The sequence below is a fragment of the Rhopalosiphum maidis genome, chromosome 1, assembly GCF_003676215.2.
Source record: "Rhopalosiphum maidis isolate BTI-1 chromosome 1, ASM367621v3, whole genome shotgun sequence".
NCBI lineage: Eukaryota > Metazoa > Arthropoda > Insecta > Hemiptera > Aphididae > Rhopalosiphum > Rhopalosiphum maidis.
In genome coordinates, this window is record NC_040877.1 from 58,202,378 (window position 1) to 58,218,814 (window position 16,437).

General features: G+C 25.7%; 1 protein-coding gene across 1 annotated transcript; it reads left to right on the forward strand.

Annotated features, from left to right (window-relative positions):
* The first annotated feature begins 4,065 nt into the window (after window positions 1-4,065).
* Window positions 4,066-10,999, forward strand: LOC113555916 (asparagine synthetase [glutamine-hydrolyzing]). The gene is made up of 10 exons (XM_026960540.1): window positions 4,066-4,346; window positions 4,418-4,543; window positions 5,254-5,491; window positions 6,981-7,154; window positions 7,228-7,406; window positions 7,466-7,643; window positions 7,765-7,972; window positions 8,110-8,283; window positions 9,842-9,985; window positions 10,363-10,999. The coding sequence occupies exons 1-10, from the start codon at window positions 4,221-4,223 to the stop codon at window positions 10,484-10,486; spliced, it is 1,671 nt and encodes a 556-aa protein (XP_026816341.1). The 5' UTR covers window positions 4,066-4,220; the 3' UTR covers window positions 10,487-10,999.
* Window positions 11,000-16,437: the final 5,438 nt, after the last annotated feature.

The following is a 16,437-nucleotide window of genomic DNA, read 5'->3' on the forward strand; positions in this document are numbered from 1 at the left end:
TGTCTGAACGTTAATAAGTGGTATTTCAGTGTTTGGATTTTAAATAAATAGATATTTTATTGCTACTGAATAAGTACACTAAAGTATGTATATTTTACATAATATTACTATAAATTATTTGTAATTTAACAAAATATAAACTTTTTATAAATAAAAAGAAATGACAGTAAAATGATGGTATACTATTTGATTTTCGAACAAATTAAAGTAGTATATAATTATAATATGACACCCGAAAAGAAAAAATCAACAATAAATATGTACCTACAGTACATTTTACATTAACTTGGGTGATATATTAATGACTTGTATTTTCGATATTACTATGGGTACAAGCTTTTTTCACAACATACCTATACTAATTTATTAATATACCGATAACACCAATAGGAGTTTCATACAAGTGGGCATTCACAATAAATTTTGAATTAAAAACAAGTTTTATGAAACTCAAGATATTTTAACCTTAATGTATATTATTGAATTTAAAAACATAGTGTCCTAATCTACGGGGATTATACAATTTAACGTACATAATATATGATATAACACATAAACACACTTTACATTATTACATACATGCAGATATGTGTGTTATTTCAAATGTTTAGATATCAAGAAAATATATAAGAAATTACTTAGTCGGTCCTGGTGTACGTTTTGGTTTTGAAATCAGATCTCACATGGTGAATGATTGAAATCTAAGTGACGTTTAATCTTAAATTGTAAGTACTTATACGGCAATGATTTGTCGACATTTCAGTAAGGCTCGTAACGCTACCAAATGCCTGAAATTCTTTGAATTTCTTATTTCTTATGTTTATTTTGTCAAAATGCCCAAACAACTAAATATATTTCCTAATAAGAATATATACATACTATTAATATTCATTTTAAATATATGAAATAATATCGTTATATTTTATAATTCAGAAATACATATTAATTTATTCAAATTTGATACAGCATAATAAGTAATAACATATCTTTTTGACTATTATACTATAAGGTTCTAATATTTATTCATTTTACTGTCAATTATTATAACTGGTTTTTAAATAAATTATTTATTTATTTATTTTTTTAATATTTTTATTTGAAATAATTAATCTATGCATAAGAAGATACAAAAAAAGCTTGTATGCTATGGATAGGAGTTGACATGACAGGGTTGATTAAGCAGACATCCATTAGTAACACTTTCTTGATTTATCTTTGATTTACTTATACATTTTTTTTTCTGTTTTTAAATTATTGTAATAGAATTAGTTTGCAAAATATTATACAGTTTTAATGGAAACTTTGAATTATAATATTTTATATCATTATAAAAATTATGTTGATTATTGATTATTAATGAATTATATACTTATAAATATTACATAAAATTGAAGAATTATTCTGATCCAACTAAGTTTTTTTAAAAATTGAGGTTTATATTTAAAAATCAAATTAAAAATTTTGTCCTTTATACTATTTATAGATAAATCAAAAAACAACTGTAAATACTATACTATGTTTTTACAAGTCTGGAAGTGTCCACTGCGTATATATCAGAGCTCAGTCAAGGATTTCTGTGGTCTCGAGTGAAGTAAAAAATATATTGCTTTTTCAATGTTGTAGGTATATAATTATAGGAATGTGGATATTAGATGAATGATTGGATTCCTTTTTATTGATGACTCATTTTTGTTTGTAGTTTGTATACACTGTGACAAATGACAATATATATTACTATGAACGTTGTTTCATAGTTAGTACATGGTGTAGGGGAGGGACTTGTTTTTCCATTTGTTAAGTAAATATGTTCTACCCTAAATTCATTGAGCGTAATTCATGATTACTATATTATAGTACACTAACTGTGCCTCATCGTGACTATAGAATGTTCGACCGCTTGTGCTCATTACATTTTTGCTATAGTCGATAAATTAACGTGGTTTGCTTTTTCTATCCGGTAAGTATAAAATTATAGAAAATAATGTAGTTTTGAAGTATAATTTTCGTATATATAAATATTTTTATAAATTACACAAATATATATATATTAAATATATAATGATATATATTATATATCAATTATAAATTGTACGGCGTACTAATATAAGTAATATAACAATCACTCAATCATCTGTATATATTTAAGTAAAACGAACTTTTGTCATTTAAAATGATATTCTATACAGTAATACAGTATTACAGTATACACTATTTTGTTTATTATTTGGGTTATTTTTGGTAACTTATTGAAAAATAATCATAGTAGGTACACTAGGTACCTAGGCAGAATACACTAGTTAGGTTTTTAATATTTACTTAAAATTACTATGTATAAGGCAAATTTAATTACAAAAATTAGTATAAACAAAACAAAATGTTATAAAAATAATTTAACAATAATAAATCATAAGTAATTATCTTATTAATTATTTTAAATATTTGTTTCATACATAACTATTTAGTATTTTAGTGCTAACATAGTTAAATCAACAATCAAATATATGTTTTTATATTAGTACTTAAGAACAGTAACATAGCCGGTGCTATATAGGTCTCTACTAAATTAATATTGTTATACCGAATAAAAGGATAGAACACAGTAAATAAATCAATATGAAGGATTTAAAACCCACCCCTAAATCTAAAATATAATATATAAATATTGTTATAATAAATTTTTCGAAATTATTATTCATTTCATCAAATGTATTCTTAATATTATCTTCACACTACATGTCCGTGAAGTTGGCAGATCATTGATTAAACAAATGTGCCAATATTTTGCAATTAAATTGCAAATAGTTATAACTAAAATCATTTCTTCTAAATGTTGCTCTCACTTCAAAGTACACGCAGTCCCTCATTAATGGTCTCAAAATGTGCAATAATATTTGAAATAAAATAAAAAATAAAATTCTCAAAATTTTAAACCATATTGCACTTTTTTCTTATTAATTTACAAAATAATTTTTTTTGAATCGATCGGAAAATGTTGAAATACTAATTTCACGAACATCCATATTACATTTATAGTGGTGCAATTGTGCAATTTGAGTTTTCAATTTCTAAAGAAAGTACAATTTATAAATTAACTTTATCTAGCTAACATTTTCAATCACTCAAAAACTTTTCACTCAATCCATCACTCAAATAGTATTATTGTATAAGCCTCGAGCATGGTTTCTCGAAACTAAGATATCTTTTAAAGTATATAAATTCTTATTGCACCAAATGAAGCCTAAAAATATTTTTATATTGTAAAATACATTTATTATAAAATCAATCAATATTATTTATAAAAAGACCATCCAAATTAAAACAACATCGACTGTATTTTCTAATCAATTATTATTTTATTTCAATATTAAGGATGTATACTAAATAGGTATCTACATATTATTATAAATATGTTTATATTAATATAATATTACATATTAGTACCTAGTACCTACACATTGAATTATTTTATTAATTCAAGTTCGAAAATTTAAAAATAACTAATGTATTGTTGAATATTTTAATATTGTATACATTTAATGGTAAGCATTACAGTCATCTTAGTTGTTTGTATCATTTACTAAATGTCAACATCAAGAAATTATTTACACGTACTATGCAGTAGTCAAGATAACATATCTATTTTGCATATTAAGTATTATTTGGGAGGCCATAAAATTTGTTTTTTTATACACAGAGTAATAAAAATGAATAGGCTTTATGTTGTATTAAATTATGTTTATTAAACATTATATATTATATTATTATATTAAATTATGTTTATTATAACTAAAATTTATTAAATGCTTGTTATTTATAGTAAATTTTATAAAAAAAAAACTACTATGATAATAAGAATAAAAAAAAAGTGTTATTTAAATATTAATAACATAATATATTATCTGTACCTATATAATTACCATATTATTTACATAATATTATATTGATGGATTTTTATGTTAATAAATAAAAAAAAATGTTTGATAACTAAATTGTTGTAAAATAAAAGTGCCAATTAAAAAAAGAGTGAGCGTTTTATTCAGAGAAGTGTTCAATGTCAATGCCACATGATTTTGTACACATCTATCGCTGACTGAGCGCGAGTAGACTAAATATAAGACAATCCGGCAGTCACTCAGTTTCTGTTGGCAGAGAACATTCGTAAGAGTAAAAACAAATAAAAATAAAATTTTTCCGGTGTAATATTTATTAAGGGTGTAATTATGTGTGGAATTTGGGCACTTTTTGGTATCGATGTGCATTCAATTTCTAAATATGACAAGACGTTTTCAAAGATTCAACATAGAGGCCCAGACGCATGGAGATTGGAATATGATTTAAAAGTGAAAGTAATAATAGAAAAAAAATTTTAATTTTATAATAATATTCTATTGAAAATTAACGAAATATATTTGTTCAGAATGTCTGTCTTGGATTTCATCGTCTAGCAATTATTGATAGCCTTTACGGAATGCAACCAATGAAATTGCACAAATTTCCATTTGTATCAATGATTTGCAACGGAGAAATTTTCAATTGGAAACAAGTAAATAAATAGCAACAAATAATTTAATAATTTAGAAGACATAAAAAATTAAAATATACCTAGGCATTCAAAATTTAAGTTTAAATTATTTTATTAACATTTATTAATATATTTAATTTTTAATTTAAAAATGTATACTACGAGCATTGATTTTATTATTTATATTTTTTAGTAAGTTAAAGTGGTTAATACGTTTTTTTGATTACATATTATTTAATTTAAAAATAAATTTTAGTAAATTGAAAAATATTAAAATTATCGTTAAATGTATATTAGGCACACCTAATATACATTTATTTGACTGTTTAACCATATTTCTTTTATCGTTTATCATCGTTTTAATTTTATTCTAACCACAACAAAGTTCAAGCTAATATTAAGTTAAATTATTTATATAAATATATTATAAAACTGTCTAAGTTAATAATGGTCAATAATTAAAAAAATCTTTAAGGTAGTAAAAATAAATAGCTAGACAACAACAATATTAGAAGAAACACTTGTGACAAATTTTCGATATTTTAAAAATGTATGCCTAATAAATAACTTAATATGATAATTAATGTTGTTTCTAATGCTTGTTTTAGCATTCATTGCTAAAATGTATTATTTATTTATTATTTATTCATTTCAACTTCTATTTTGTTTTTGGTTTTATCATATAAATAATTCATTTAATTTAAATTTATTTTGTACGATTATTTCAATAGCTTGGAGAAAAACACGGTTTCAATTATGAAACTCAATGTGATGTAGAGAGTGTACTACAACTATATGGAAGTTTTGGTATTGAAGAAACATTGAAACAATTAGATGCCGAGTATGCGTTTTGTTTAATTGATTCGCTAAAGAAAAAAGTATTCGTTGCAAGAGATCCATATGGAGTGAGGCCATTATTTTATCTGTCATCCAGCAATGGTATTTTGGGAATATCTTCTGAAGCAAAAGGTAATCGTCATTGATTTAATATATAATTTGTTAAAATATCCTGCACTTTTTTTTATTTTACTATACTACATAATATAAGGATCATTTTATTCATAATGTTGTATTGCAGTATGTATAAAGAAAGATTTCCAATTAATATTTTTTTAAAGAACAATTTTTATAGTAGTGGCCAAATTTATAAACTATAAAAAATATCACGTACTCAAAATTAATTTAACTAAATTTTAAAATTTTATTTTAGTTATTCTATACATTTAAACACTTATAAATATAAATGTACAATATAAATAAATATGAAAAACAACAAATATGTATGTAAATTTAATGATATAAATTACTGATTATTATAATATTTAAGGCTAACTCTTTACAGTTGTTAAAAAGACTCGAGAATAAAATTATTGAACTAGTATCCAAATGTAATTTATACTTATTTAAAATTTTAAAAATATAGTTGTAGGTACAATTAGTAATATCGGTTATTAGTTATGATTTTCAATCTAATGATATCAAGATCATTATTTCATCACTTTTTTTATGTGGAACAAAAACTAATATAATTCCGTTGTAAAGTAATACAGCTACCTACATTAAGTTATAATGTTAACTTTATCAATCGTTCTTTTAATGAGACACATGGTTATTAAAAATCATTCTTGAAAATTAATTATTTTGTGTGAAATCGCTATATGTATAATACTACTTATAAGTCTAACCTATAACACTTAAAGGTCAATAAATCATATTATCTAACCCATTTTTCTATTAATTTATATTTTATTCTATCTTTTAAAATTGTAATTAATAATTAACCAATTATAATAGTTTACTATGGTTAAATATTAATAATTAATAAACTATAATTTTACTTAAATTAAATTTAGAAATGTTATATCAATAAACTTTTTAAGTATAAACAAACTACTAAAAAACTAAATATTTATGATAAATAAAAATAGAAAATGTTTTACAAAACAAAATAAATTAAATTTAAAAAAAATAATTTTTAAATTTTTTTTTTTAAATTACTTTTCACTTTTCTTTTATTTATATTGTACAATTTGTACATTATACAATAGTAAAAATAATTATATAATACTTACGCATATATTGGTGGTTATTAGTTTATTATATAAGAAACAAGGTGATATGTTATTAATTGATATATAGTGTTTATTATTAAACTATTAGAATGTCTAAATCTCTAATCTTTGCTAATCATTGAATCCTAGTTAAAAAAAGTTTCACAAAGTACATTTCAGATGATGACAAATATTGTAAATATTCTTAAAATTAGTAATTACAACTCTACTTCCGTTTCTCGACATTTGATCATTTTTCATAATATTTATTTATTATTTTTAATTTTTAAAGTATTATTTACGCGATTGGTCTATTAATTGATTTGTTAATAAAATTCGATTACTTTTTAAGTATAATTATAGAATTTAATATGATAACATAATACAAATTTGATATTTATTCGCAGGTTTGACATGTTTGATTGATGAACTTGGACTGACCGAATGGGAAATGAAGCCTTTCCCCCCAGGTCACATGGCTGAGTATAACATTTTGTCTGGCGGAAAACTGGAGTTAGTTTCATTGAATCGTTTTTTTAAAATCGAGGAACCTATTTTGCCACCAGTACCGTTGGAAGAAGGCACGTTAAACAAATATTTTTTTACTTTTTGTTGACTATTGTGATACAATAATAATATAAAATTATATTATAGGCTTGGCTAAAGAAAATATCCATGCTAATATTCGTAATTTATTAACTCAAGCTGTTGAAAAGAGAATGATGTCGAATCGTCGTATTGGTTGTTTATTGTCTGGAGGGTTAGATTCTAGTTTAATAGCTGCTATATTGGTTAAGCTGTCAAAAGAAAAAGGCCTCCCGTACCCAATTCAGGTAAATAAAAAAATTGTTATTATAACAAAAGAACCTACTCAATATTTTGTTGCAAATAGACATTTTCGGTCGGGATGGCGGACAGTCCGGATATATTGGCGGCAAGACAAGTGGCTAAACACATAGGTTCGGAACACCACGAGGTGCTCTTTACCGCCGAAGATGTGCTGAGCGTACTCGATAAAGTGATACACACATTGGAAACTGCAGACATCACGACAATAAGAGCATCGTGTGGTAATAATAAAAAATCATCAACTATTGTATCAATATAGCTCACACGTCGCACCTACTTATAGCTAACCTGATAAAACTTAATATACATAACATTGTGATATGCTTAAATTTATTTTTATAGGAATGTACCTGGTGTCACAGTACATAAGCCAAAATACGGATACAGTGGTCTTGTGCAGTGGTGAAGGTGCTGATGAGGTGGCACAAGGTTACATTTACTTCAGGGACGCACCCACACCAGACCACGCGCACAACGAGAGTCTTAGGTTGCTGGGTGATATATTCATGTACGATGGTTTGCGCGCTGACAGAACAACGGCCGCACACGGGTTTGTAATATCTTCTATACAGATACTTAATATTCCTTATTATAAACACTTACCTTTATAACGTTAAATATTTATTAAAAAAATAATAATAACGATTAAATACGTAATTGACTCCATCTGCCAATTGAAATTTCCAGACTCGAGTTGAGGGTGCCTTTCCTAGACTTGCGTTTTACTCAGTATTTCTTGAGCCTCCCCAAGACGATGAGACAACCACAAAACCAAATCGAAAAACACCTTCTTCGCTCGGCGTTTGACGGAACAGGTCTTTTGCCAAACGAAGTATTGTGGAGGCACAAAGAAGCGTTCAGGTATAATATTAGTATTATTACTTAACTTTAAGTCTATAAATTATAATAATAGTAACTTATTACTTATTACCTACTTTTTATGTAGTAAGTATACGTTTTTTCATGTAAAATAAATGCGTATCTCGTTATGTATCTAGTAAACAGACTTACAGTTAGTGGTAAATATAAATAAGAAATAAAAATTATGAATGAAAGGTAGCACCGATATCAATTTCGAATAGTATTACATAAAAATAAAATCTAAGATAGGAGTAACAGTAAACAGTACATTTTTCACTAAAATGTCGAAAAATTGCATTTAATTATTTCCAAATATCTATAACTTTTATAGTGTATACATATATCCTACAAACTAACAGACTACTATCGTCTACTCTGTATTTTGAAAACGAAACGAAGAAGTACCATCACCATCATGTAAACCGGAATTGTAGGCATCAGTGACGTATCTAAAGCTTGACTTAGCAAAGGGGGTGATTAAATTGTTTAAATAAAATTCTCAATAATATTTGAAACGAAGGGATTTCCTCAACATTAATCGCCTTGATTTATTTTTAGTAACATCATATATTAGTTCTGTATTTTAATTAATGATAATTTGAAAATTGTATTACGAGTATATACCAATACAATTATAAATATATAAAAACCAAAACCTAATGACTAAGAGGGAGTGGTTATCTATCCGCCATTTCTTTGAATTCACAACTTATATCATACCTATATATATATACTATATATGTATAAATGCCATAGATATATTATTTTATATCGATGATTTAGTTATATAGGTGGTGTTCGTGTTACAGTCTATAAGTCACGTCCAGTTACGGGCATCAAGTTATTGAGTTTTTTTTAAACAGTTTTACAGTGTTCATTTAAAATTCATGTAGATTACGGTACAATAGTTACCTATAAGGTACCTTGATATAGATATATCATAATATTAGTATGATACTACTTATAGTTATTATGTAATCACTAATCAGTATCCGTTGACTGTCAATGTTTAAACAATGTGTGAAAATATGATAGATTTTAGAAAATATGTTATAACAAATAATTAATAATCTTTTAATTAGAGTTTTAAAGTAGTGATTTTTTGTCTTTGTCAGATACACGAAGGTATATCATAGGAATTAAGACATGTTTGATGTTTCAATTCTAATCTTTTAATTAATCTAGTTATGTGATATAATTCTGAAAATAGACGTGAAATAAATCTACGAGTACCTATACAAAGATTGAATTTTCCACATTTTTATTTATAATTTTTTCACAATTTAGAAGAGTAAAATTAATCGACATGATATTTCCTAAGCGTATATACAATATTAATAGGAGACCTCTGAATAGTATTTAATAATAAAAATTATATTTAATTTTGGTACCCTGAATATTGATTTAATCTAAAAAAATATATACTCATTACTCAGTATCTTATACATAAACGATTTTTAATTTTATAAAAAGTCATCAAATATTACAGTAATTGTATGGGAAAAAAATTTTTTTAATTCCATTTAAAATAATTAATAAGCTTATACTATGATTACAGTGATGGAGTTACAACTGTCAAAAAATCATTGTTCAATATTATCCAAGAATGGATCGAGCCAAAATACTCGGACGAAGATTTAAAATTAGCAGCAGTAAAATATCAACATTGCCCTCCGAATTCAAAAGAATCGCTGTACTACAGGTATGAACATACGAGTAGATTATAGGTACTCCGTTTACACAGTATATAATATTGAACTATTTAAAATATAAATAAAATATTCTTATCGTGTATTTAATGCAAATTTTAATATTTTACATAATGATAGTAATTCCTTCAATGTGCAACGTTTATTTTCTTTTACCAAGCCGAATTATATACGTTTGACATTGACACATTGTTATGAAAATTAAATTTTTTTACATTACCCGTGTAAAAATTCAATTATTTTTTTTTAGGACTACTACATTTAATATATGATAAAAACAATTTAACTAAGATTAGGAGTCAATGCGCATTACACATGATGTACTCAGTATTTGTATACAAGTTAAACTTTTTAAATGTCTGATTTTTAGGGACATGTTCGAAAAACATTATGAAGGATTATCTTCTAAATTCATGCCTTACTTTTGGATGCCCATGTGGACTAAAGTTAAAGATCCATCTGCAAGATTTATTCAACATTATGCAGCTAAATAATGTGCATTTTTAAAATTTAACGTTAAGTTTTATTACATTATATTGTATTATTTTAAACTTTAATATTCAAAACTAAAATGTTCTTGTTTCGTATTTATATTAAATATATAAGTATTTTTTATTTGTAAAATATTTTTATGTTGCAACTTAAAACTATTAAACGGTGTTAAATGTTTAATCGAAGTATTGTTCTACGATATTAAACATTTCAAACGGAATATAGGTATATCGACAGTGTTACTGAGTTCAAATAGCAAAAATAATATCTGGATAAATATTAGATTACTAGCTAAATAAATATCTAGATTAATATGAAAATAGAATATTAAATTTTAATCTAGATTTTAATTTTACAATAGTTAATTTTTATAAATGCTTGACATGCCATGTATTCTTAGCTGAGTAATGTTATAAGGGAAGACATGGGCAAAATCATACCTGTTCTGTCTGGCTGTCTCCTATGCGGGCTGGATTACTAAATAATATACTGTACGATTTGGATACGAGCTTAAAGTTTTCTGCTTTATAACTTGATTTTAATCTTACCTCGTGGTATCAATATGGTATCAATTTTCCAGCCTTTCCAAATTCTTGATAATAATTTTAGTCCGTGATCAGCTATTGACAACAATAAGCAAAAAAAAAAAAAATAGCAGCGTCATCTACCGCCGTATACTTGATTTTTCAATCTGTTCACGAATAACTATTATATATTATTATCTAACCTTTTTTTTTATTGCATAATATAGAGTTGATCGCGACTGTCGATACCTTGGGCCACTAGATAGAACTGCTGTATACATTTTTATTTTATAGTTTTGTATGTAAAAATATTACAATTTTTTTTATTATAACCATTATAAATTATTATAATAATTAATCACATTAATTATTAATATTATAACACTCATCGAATCATTCAAAAAATTGTATAATATTTTATTAAAATCCCATAAATGTATTTGCTCTATAAGTTCTATTTCATGTTGGCTTTCAGTTTCAGATTTTGATCGGAGTGGTATGTATTGGTTTTATAATTTTGTTATTTTTTATTGTTGTCTCTTTACTCTTTATGTTTTATGCATTTTTTGCACTATTTAAAACGTTTCAACCTTCATTTTTGATACGTTTCTGGTATTAAATTGGATTTAGTTGATACTTTAAGCTTTAAAGGGGTCTCTAAAGCAAAAACTTTTTATTATAATAAAGTATTGTGACATTTTTTGTGCTATTATTTTACTGCGATTAAACAATATTCTTGGGTACGCGGGTTACGTACTTTGGATTATTATAAATAATTTATAATACCTATTTAGAGCTACATTCTATATTATTTTAGAATGAATATATACTATATAATGTGTCAAGGGGTAGAGTGTAGACATATTTTACAGTTTTTTGAGTTCGATTAATAATTGATTTCACTGTGCCAGTTGGACGATGACGTGTTGAAATTGGATATTATAACCAGTCCAATAAACGTAACGATATAATTGGATGATTCAATGATTGTATCACTTTTTTGTAAAATATATAGGTACTTCTATAAAGAGATGAACTGTATGGTGGTTAATGTATTAATATTTAATAAGCATGTATACCTATTACCGTTACACACATATATATATATATACATACATACCTATATATTTCGTCTGGCCATATGGCAATTATAACGTTACATCCCTTTCTGAATCCACTCGTGCGTACAAATAATAATAATACCACATAAATAACAAGTCAACTATTCGCGCATTAAGTATACATACTGTATACGCCCCTATATTATATGTATATACTATATATATGTGTGTTTGTACTATACCTATATGTTACGCCTAACTATATTTATGACTGGATCATGCGAACAATAATATTTATACTCGTATTAATATAATAGGTCATCGATGTAGAGTGTAGACAGTCGGCAGACGATATGTTGAAAATTAAATAGGTAGGTTATGAGCTCGTTGAAGATATTCAATTAAATAATGATACAAAATTATGTTTACCTATGTAATATAATGTACTACACAGTATATAAATATATATATATATATATATATATATATATATATATATATGTATGTGTGTGGATAGACAAAACAGCTACGTGAATAAAAAATAAGAATTATGAAATTAATTAACTAAATGTTAGATTTTAATTTTGAAAATACTGGTCAAGGAATGAGATATTTACAAAAAGTCAGAAACCATGGTAATCGAGAACGAGTTTCGCTTAGCTCAATTTTAAGTAGGTAAAGGATAAGAAGTGTATTGTTGTGTTTTTTGTGTTATTATTTTATTAGTACTTATTAGTAATTATTACTATTAAAACGTGTGCATGTGTGATTATATTAACAGTTAAAATTGAATACCGTGTGAAAAATTTTTCAACATTTTTTATTTTTAACAGATTTGATGCGAAGATTTGTTAAAGAAATGGATCTTTTTATTTTTATGTTATTTTATAGCAATAACTATAGCTTAAACATATATATATATATTATATTATATTATACCTATGGGCTATAAGTTTTTTACAAAAATTATCATTGGAGTTAGGCTTAAAAAGTAAATATGTCTAACATTTTTTAAGTACTTTAGAAATTATTTCTTAATTATCCCATAAGGTTGTAAAAATAAATTTTTAAATATACCAAAGGAGTAGATGATACATTTTGTATTAAATTTTGTTCAAGAATTTGCAGCTATACAACCCTATGTCCCTATAAGTTATAACTATAGTCTATAATATAATATCATGTTTATTATAATTAATAAATACCACCTATGCAGCGAGCTAAAAAAAATGCAATAAATATGCGATCGTTAGTTTCCACCGGGTCTTCTAGGTACTAGGTCGTGTTTTTATTTTTTATCGTTACAGGATCCTCGAAACATTTCGGTTAAAAGAATTAATTTATACCGCAAAATACGAATGCGTCGGTCGAACCGGTTTCTTCCTTGAGGGCACACGCGTGGCGCACGTCTATTTATGCAGCTGCCGCCCCCGCCGCACCGATATTATCATAATTAAGCACATGAATTAAACATATATAAATAAAACGGACGCGTGTTCCCGCCATAAAAATAAAAATTAGAGACAGTTTCGTCTTATCTATATGACAGATCAAGCGAAGCACCAACGAATTTAATGACATGACACACGATAATTATTATTTGTCCAAAACAGTATTATACATTATAATATATTATGTATATCACAATTACAATTACAATAGGAATACCAAACTACTATACTATTTGTTTGATGTTAATACTCAGTTACAATTAATAATTAAAAAGTTACTATATTTAAAAAAAGTCTGGAGTCGATAAGACATTGTTAGGGCACTATGCATTGGCTCCTTAAAATTAAAATTATGTTTTCGCTTGGAAATATGAGCTACGAACTATTGTATAGGTAATCTATTGTGTCATGGTTATCTACATAGATATTAGATATAATACTTGTATTGTTATATTTATGTAAAAACTCGAGTATAATAATAATATAAAGTAGGTATACACTATACAAACTTAAAGGAAAATTAAGAAGTAGCAATATGTTTAAACAGTCACGTAACCCCAATAATTATTAGAAGTATAATTAATAATGTTATAAGTATAGCAAGTATATAATAATTAATGAACTACAGTGACATGCTATAGCCGCTTAGGCACGCAGCAATCGTAAATAATTCGTAATCAAATTATTGCATATTGTGTAACATTATAATCATATTATGATACTATAAACTAATACTAAGCAATAATTGATAATAATTGTGAATTTTTCTCAAAAAAAACTTTACGGCTTTCGTTGTTAGAATTTTTTCGATAAATGAATTTTGAATTATGTTTAATATTTTGAAAAATTTACGAAAACCTGAAATATTGATATTATTCAGTTATTCCAAAAAACATAAAATACTCGGAACACATGTTTTTATAAAGTAATATAAAAAAATCGATTTTGAAAATAAGTTTAGTTTCGTTGTATTGCCGTGAGTTATGTAATTGCATTATTGATTAAAAATAATATAATATAATTACTGTGGAAAATGTGTGAACAGTACTGTACATTCTAAGAATTGCATAATTGCATTAAAATTGAACAAAGATCAACCTGGCTCGGCTGGCTCTCATTAAAGCAGAATTTTCTATGACAGCTCGCAAGGTTTAGGTTAAACATTTAGTCATGTGTTGTCGTAAAAACGTATGAACGCCAATTTGTATACACGGAAACTTGTACGTTGTTTTTCGCAAGTAAAAGGAAAACAACAGTTTTAGTAAGAAAAGTTTCATCGCAGTCAAATCCTCGCCATACTCTTAATATAGTGCTTTAAACATAAAATAATACAGGCTATTCTAATAATTAGAATGCACCTATAAAATAATCATCAATAGATTTGTACGATGAAACTTTTTTTTTGTTCATTCTAGATCGTTTAAAAGATTTTAAACTAACCAAATTGATCCTAAATTTTGGGTTTCATTAAACTCACTGCAAATGTAATCCTTATATGAAACATTCTTAATTTTGTTCTGTTGCATGTGAGGAAAAAGGTGGGCGAGTGGGTATCGCTTTGGTGTACATAAGGTGTCGAGCGGATCACTGTAATAAGTGTGTTAAATTTAAATTCAATGATATATCATTTTAGGCACACGAAGAACGATTCTAAGTGGAGATGGTCTATCGGCCTATATCACTAATATTATATCTCAAATTTTTTATATATTTTATCAAAATAAATTAGTTTAGTGTAAAATATATTAGTTTCCATAATTGTTTTTTTTTTAATTATTAAGGAACGTACTGGACATGTTTTTCTTTTGACCTTTAAAGTATCAACTAGATCCAATTTGCTACCATAAATCACCACTCAAGTTGAAAATTGAAGTATGTGAACTACCCCAAGGCAATAACTTACAAAAAATAATACTCATCTTTGTAAAACCAATACATTGTCGTTCTGCAGATCATGCTCAGAATTAGATAATTTGAACTCAAAAATACTATTTAGGATATTTAATCTAATAGATATCTAAAATGGATGTACAAGATGACTTATCCCATTCGTCCACGGGTGTTTCACAACACTATCACGACTGCGAAGCAAAATAGATTAATAATTATAACTATCGTCAATTTATTATAGGTACCTAGTTATATTCTCCTACATTGTTTTATGTTTGATTTGAATACATCAGTACTTGTATATCTTCCTTACGACATTATTATAAGATAATACATTATACATATATATGCAAATAACCATTATAGGCTAAACTAATGATTTATAATTACTTAAACTATAATAAATAGCATACACAGACATATCTTACAGTAGGTATATATTATTATTTATAAATCATTTTGAAGTTATCAATTTTAACTTATTGTAAATTATGTTGCCCACAATTTTTTTCTTTTTGTAAATAACATTTTAATATTAAACCAAATTGGTGAAATGGTGAACGAGTATTTCAGGTTATTTTATGTACTAATTATCTACATACAATATACAGTTTATATATAAATGCATATGTTTTATAATAAAGATAATTATGGTAGAAACAATATTTACCTATCTATGATTTTTAAGGGAAAAAAATAATAAAGCCATTATATTAATTAATATACTTATAAACATTTGAATATCAATATACACAATATTATAATAATATTAAAAATCTTGTTATAGTCTATTCAAAATGAGATCAGTGCGGACGGCCTAGTTTTGTGTATGGGCGTGGTCTTATTCTGCGGGACATGGCCGGTAAATCAGTAGGTGGTTGACTTGGTGGGAACTGTTCGCCGCCCTTACTGATCTCATTTTGAATAGACTATAACTAGATGCAAACCATGGATGTCGAAGAGAATTCGTTTTACAATAAATTGCATAATATAGGTTATATACATATTATATTTTGATTTCATAAAT

Coding starts and splice junctions, on each gene's coding strand:
- LOC113555916 (XM_026960540.1), top strand. CDS start 4,221: ATGTGTGGAATTTGGGCACTTTTTGGTATCGATGTGCATTCAATTTCT. Junction 7,407..7,465: donor GCCTCCCGTACCCAATTCAG/GTAAATAAAAAA, acceptor TGTTGCAAATAG/ACATTTTCGGTCGGGATGGC. Junction 7,973..8,109: donor AGAACAACGGCCGCACACGG/GTTTGTAATATC, acceptor TGAAATTTCCAG/ACTCGAGTTGAGGGTGCCTT.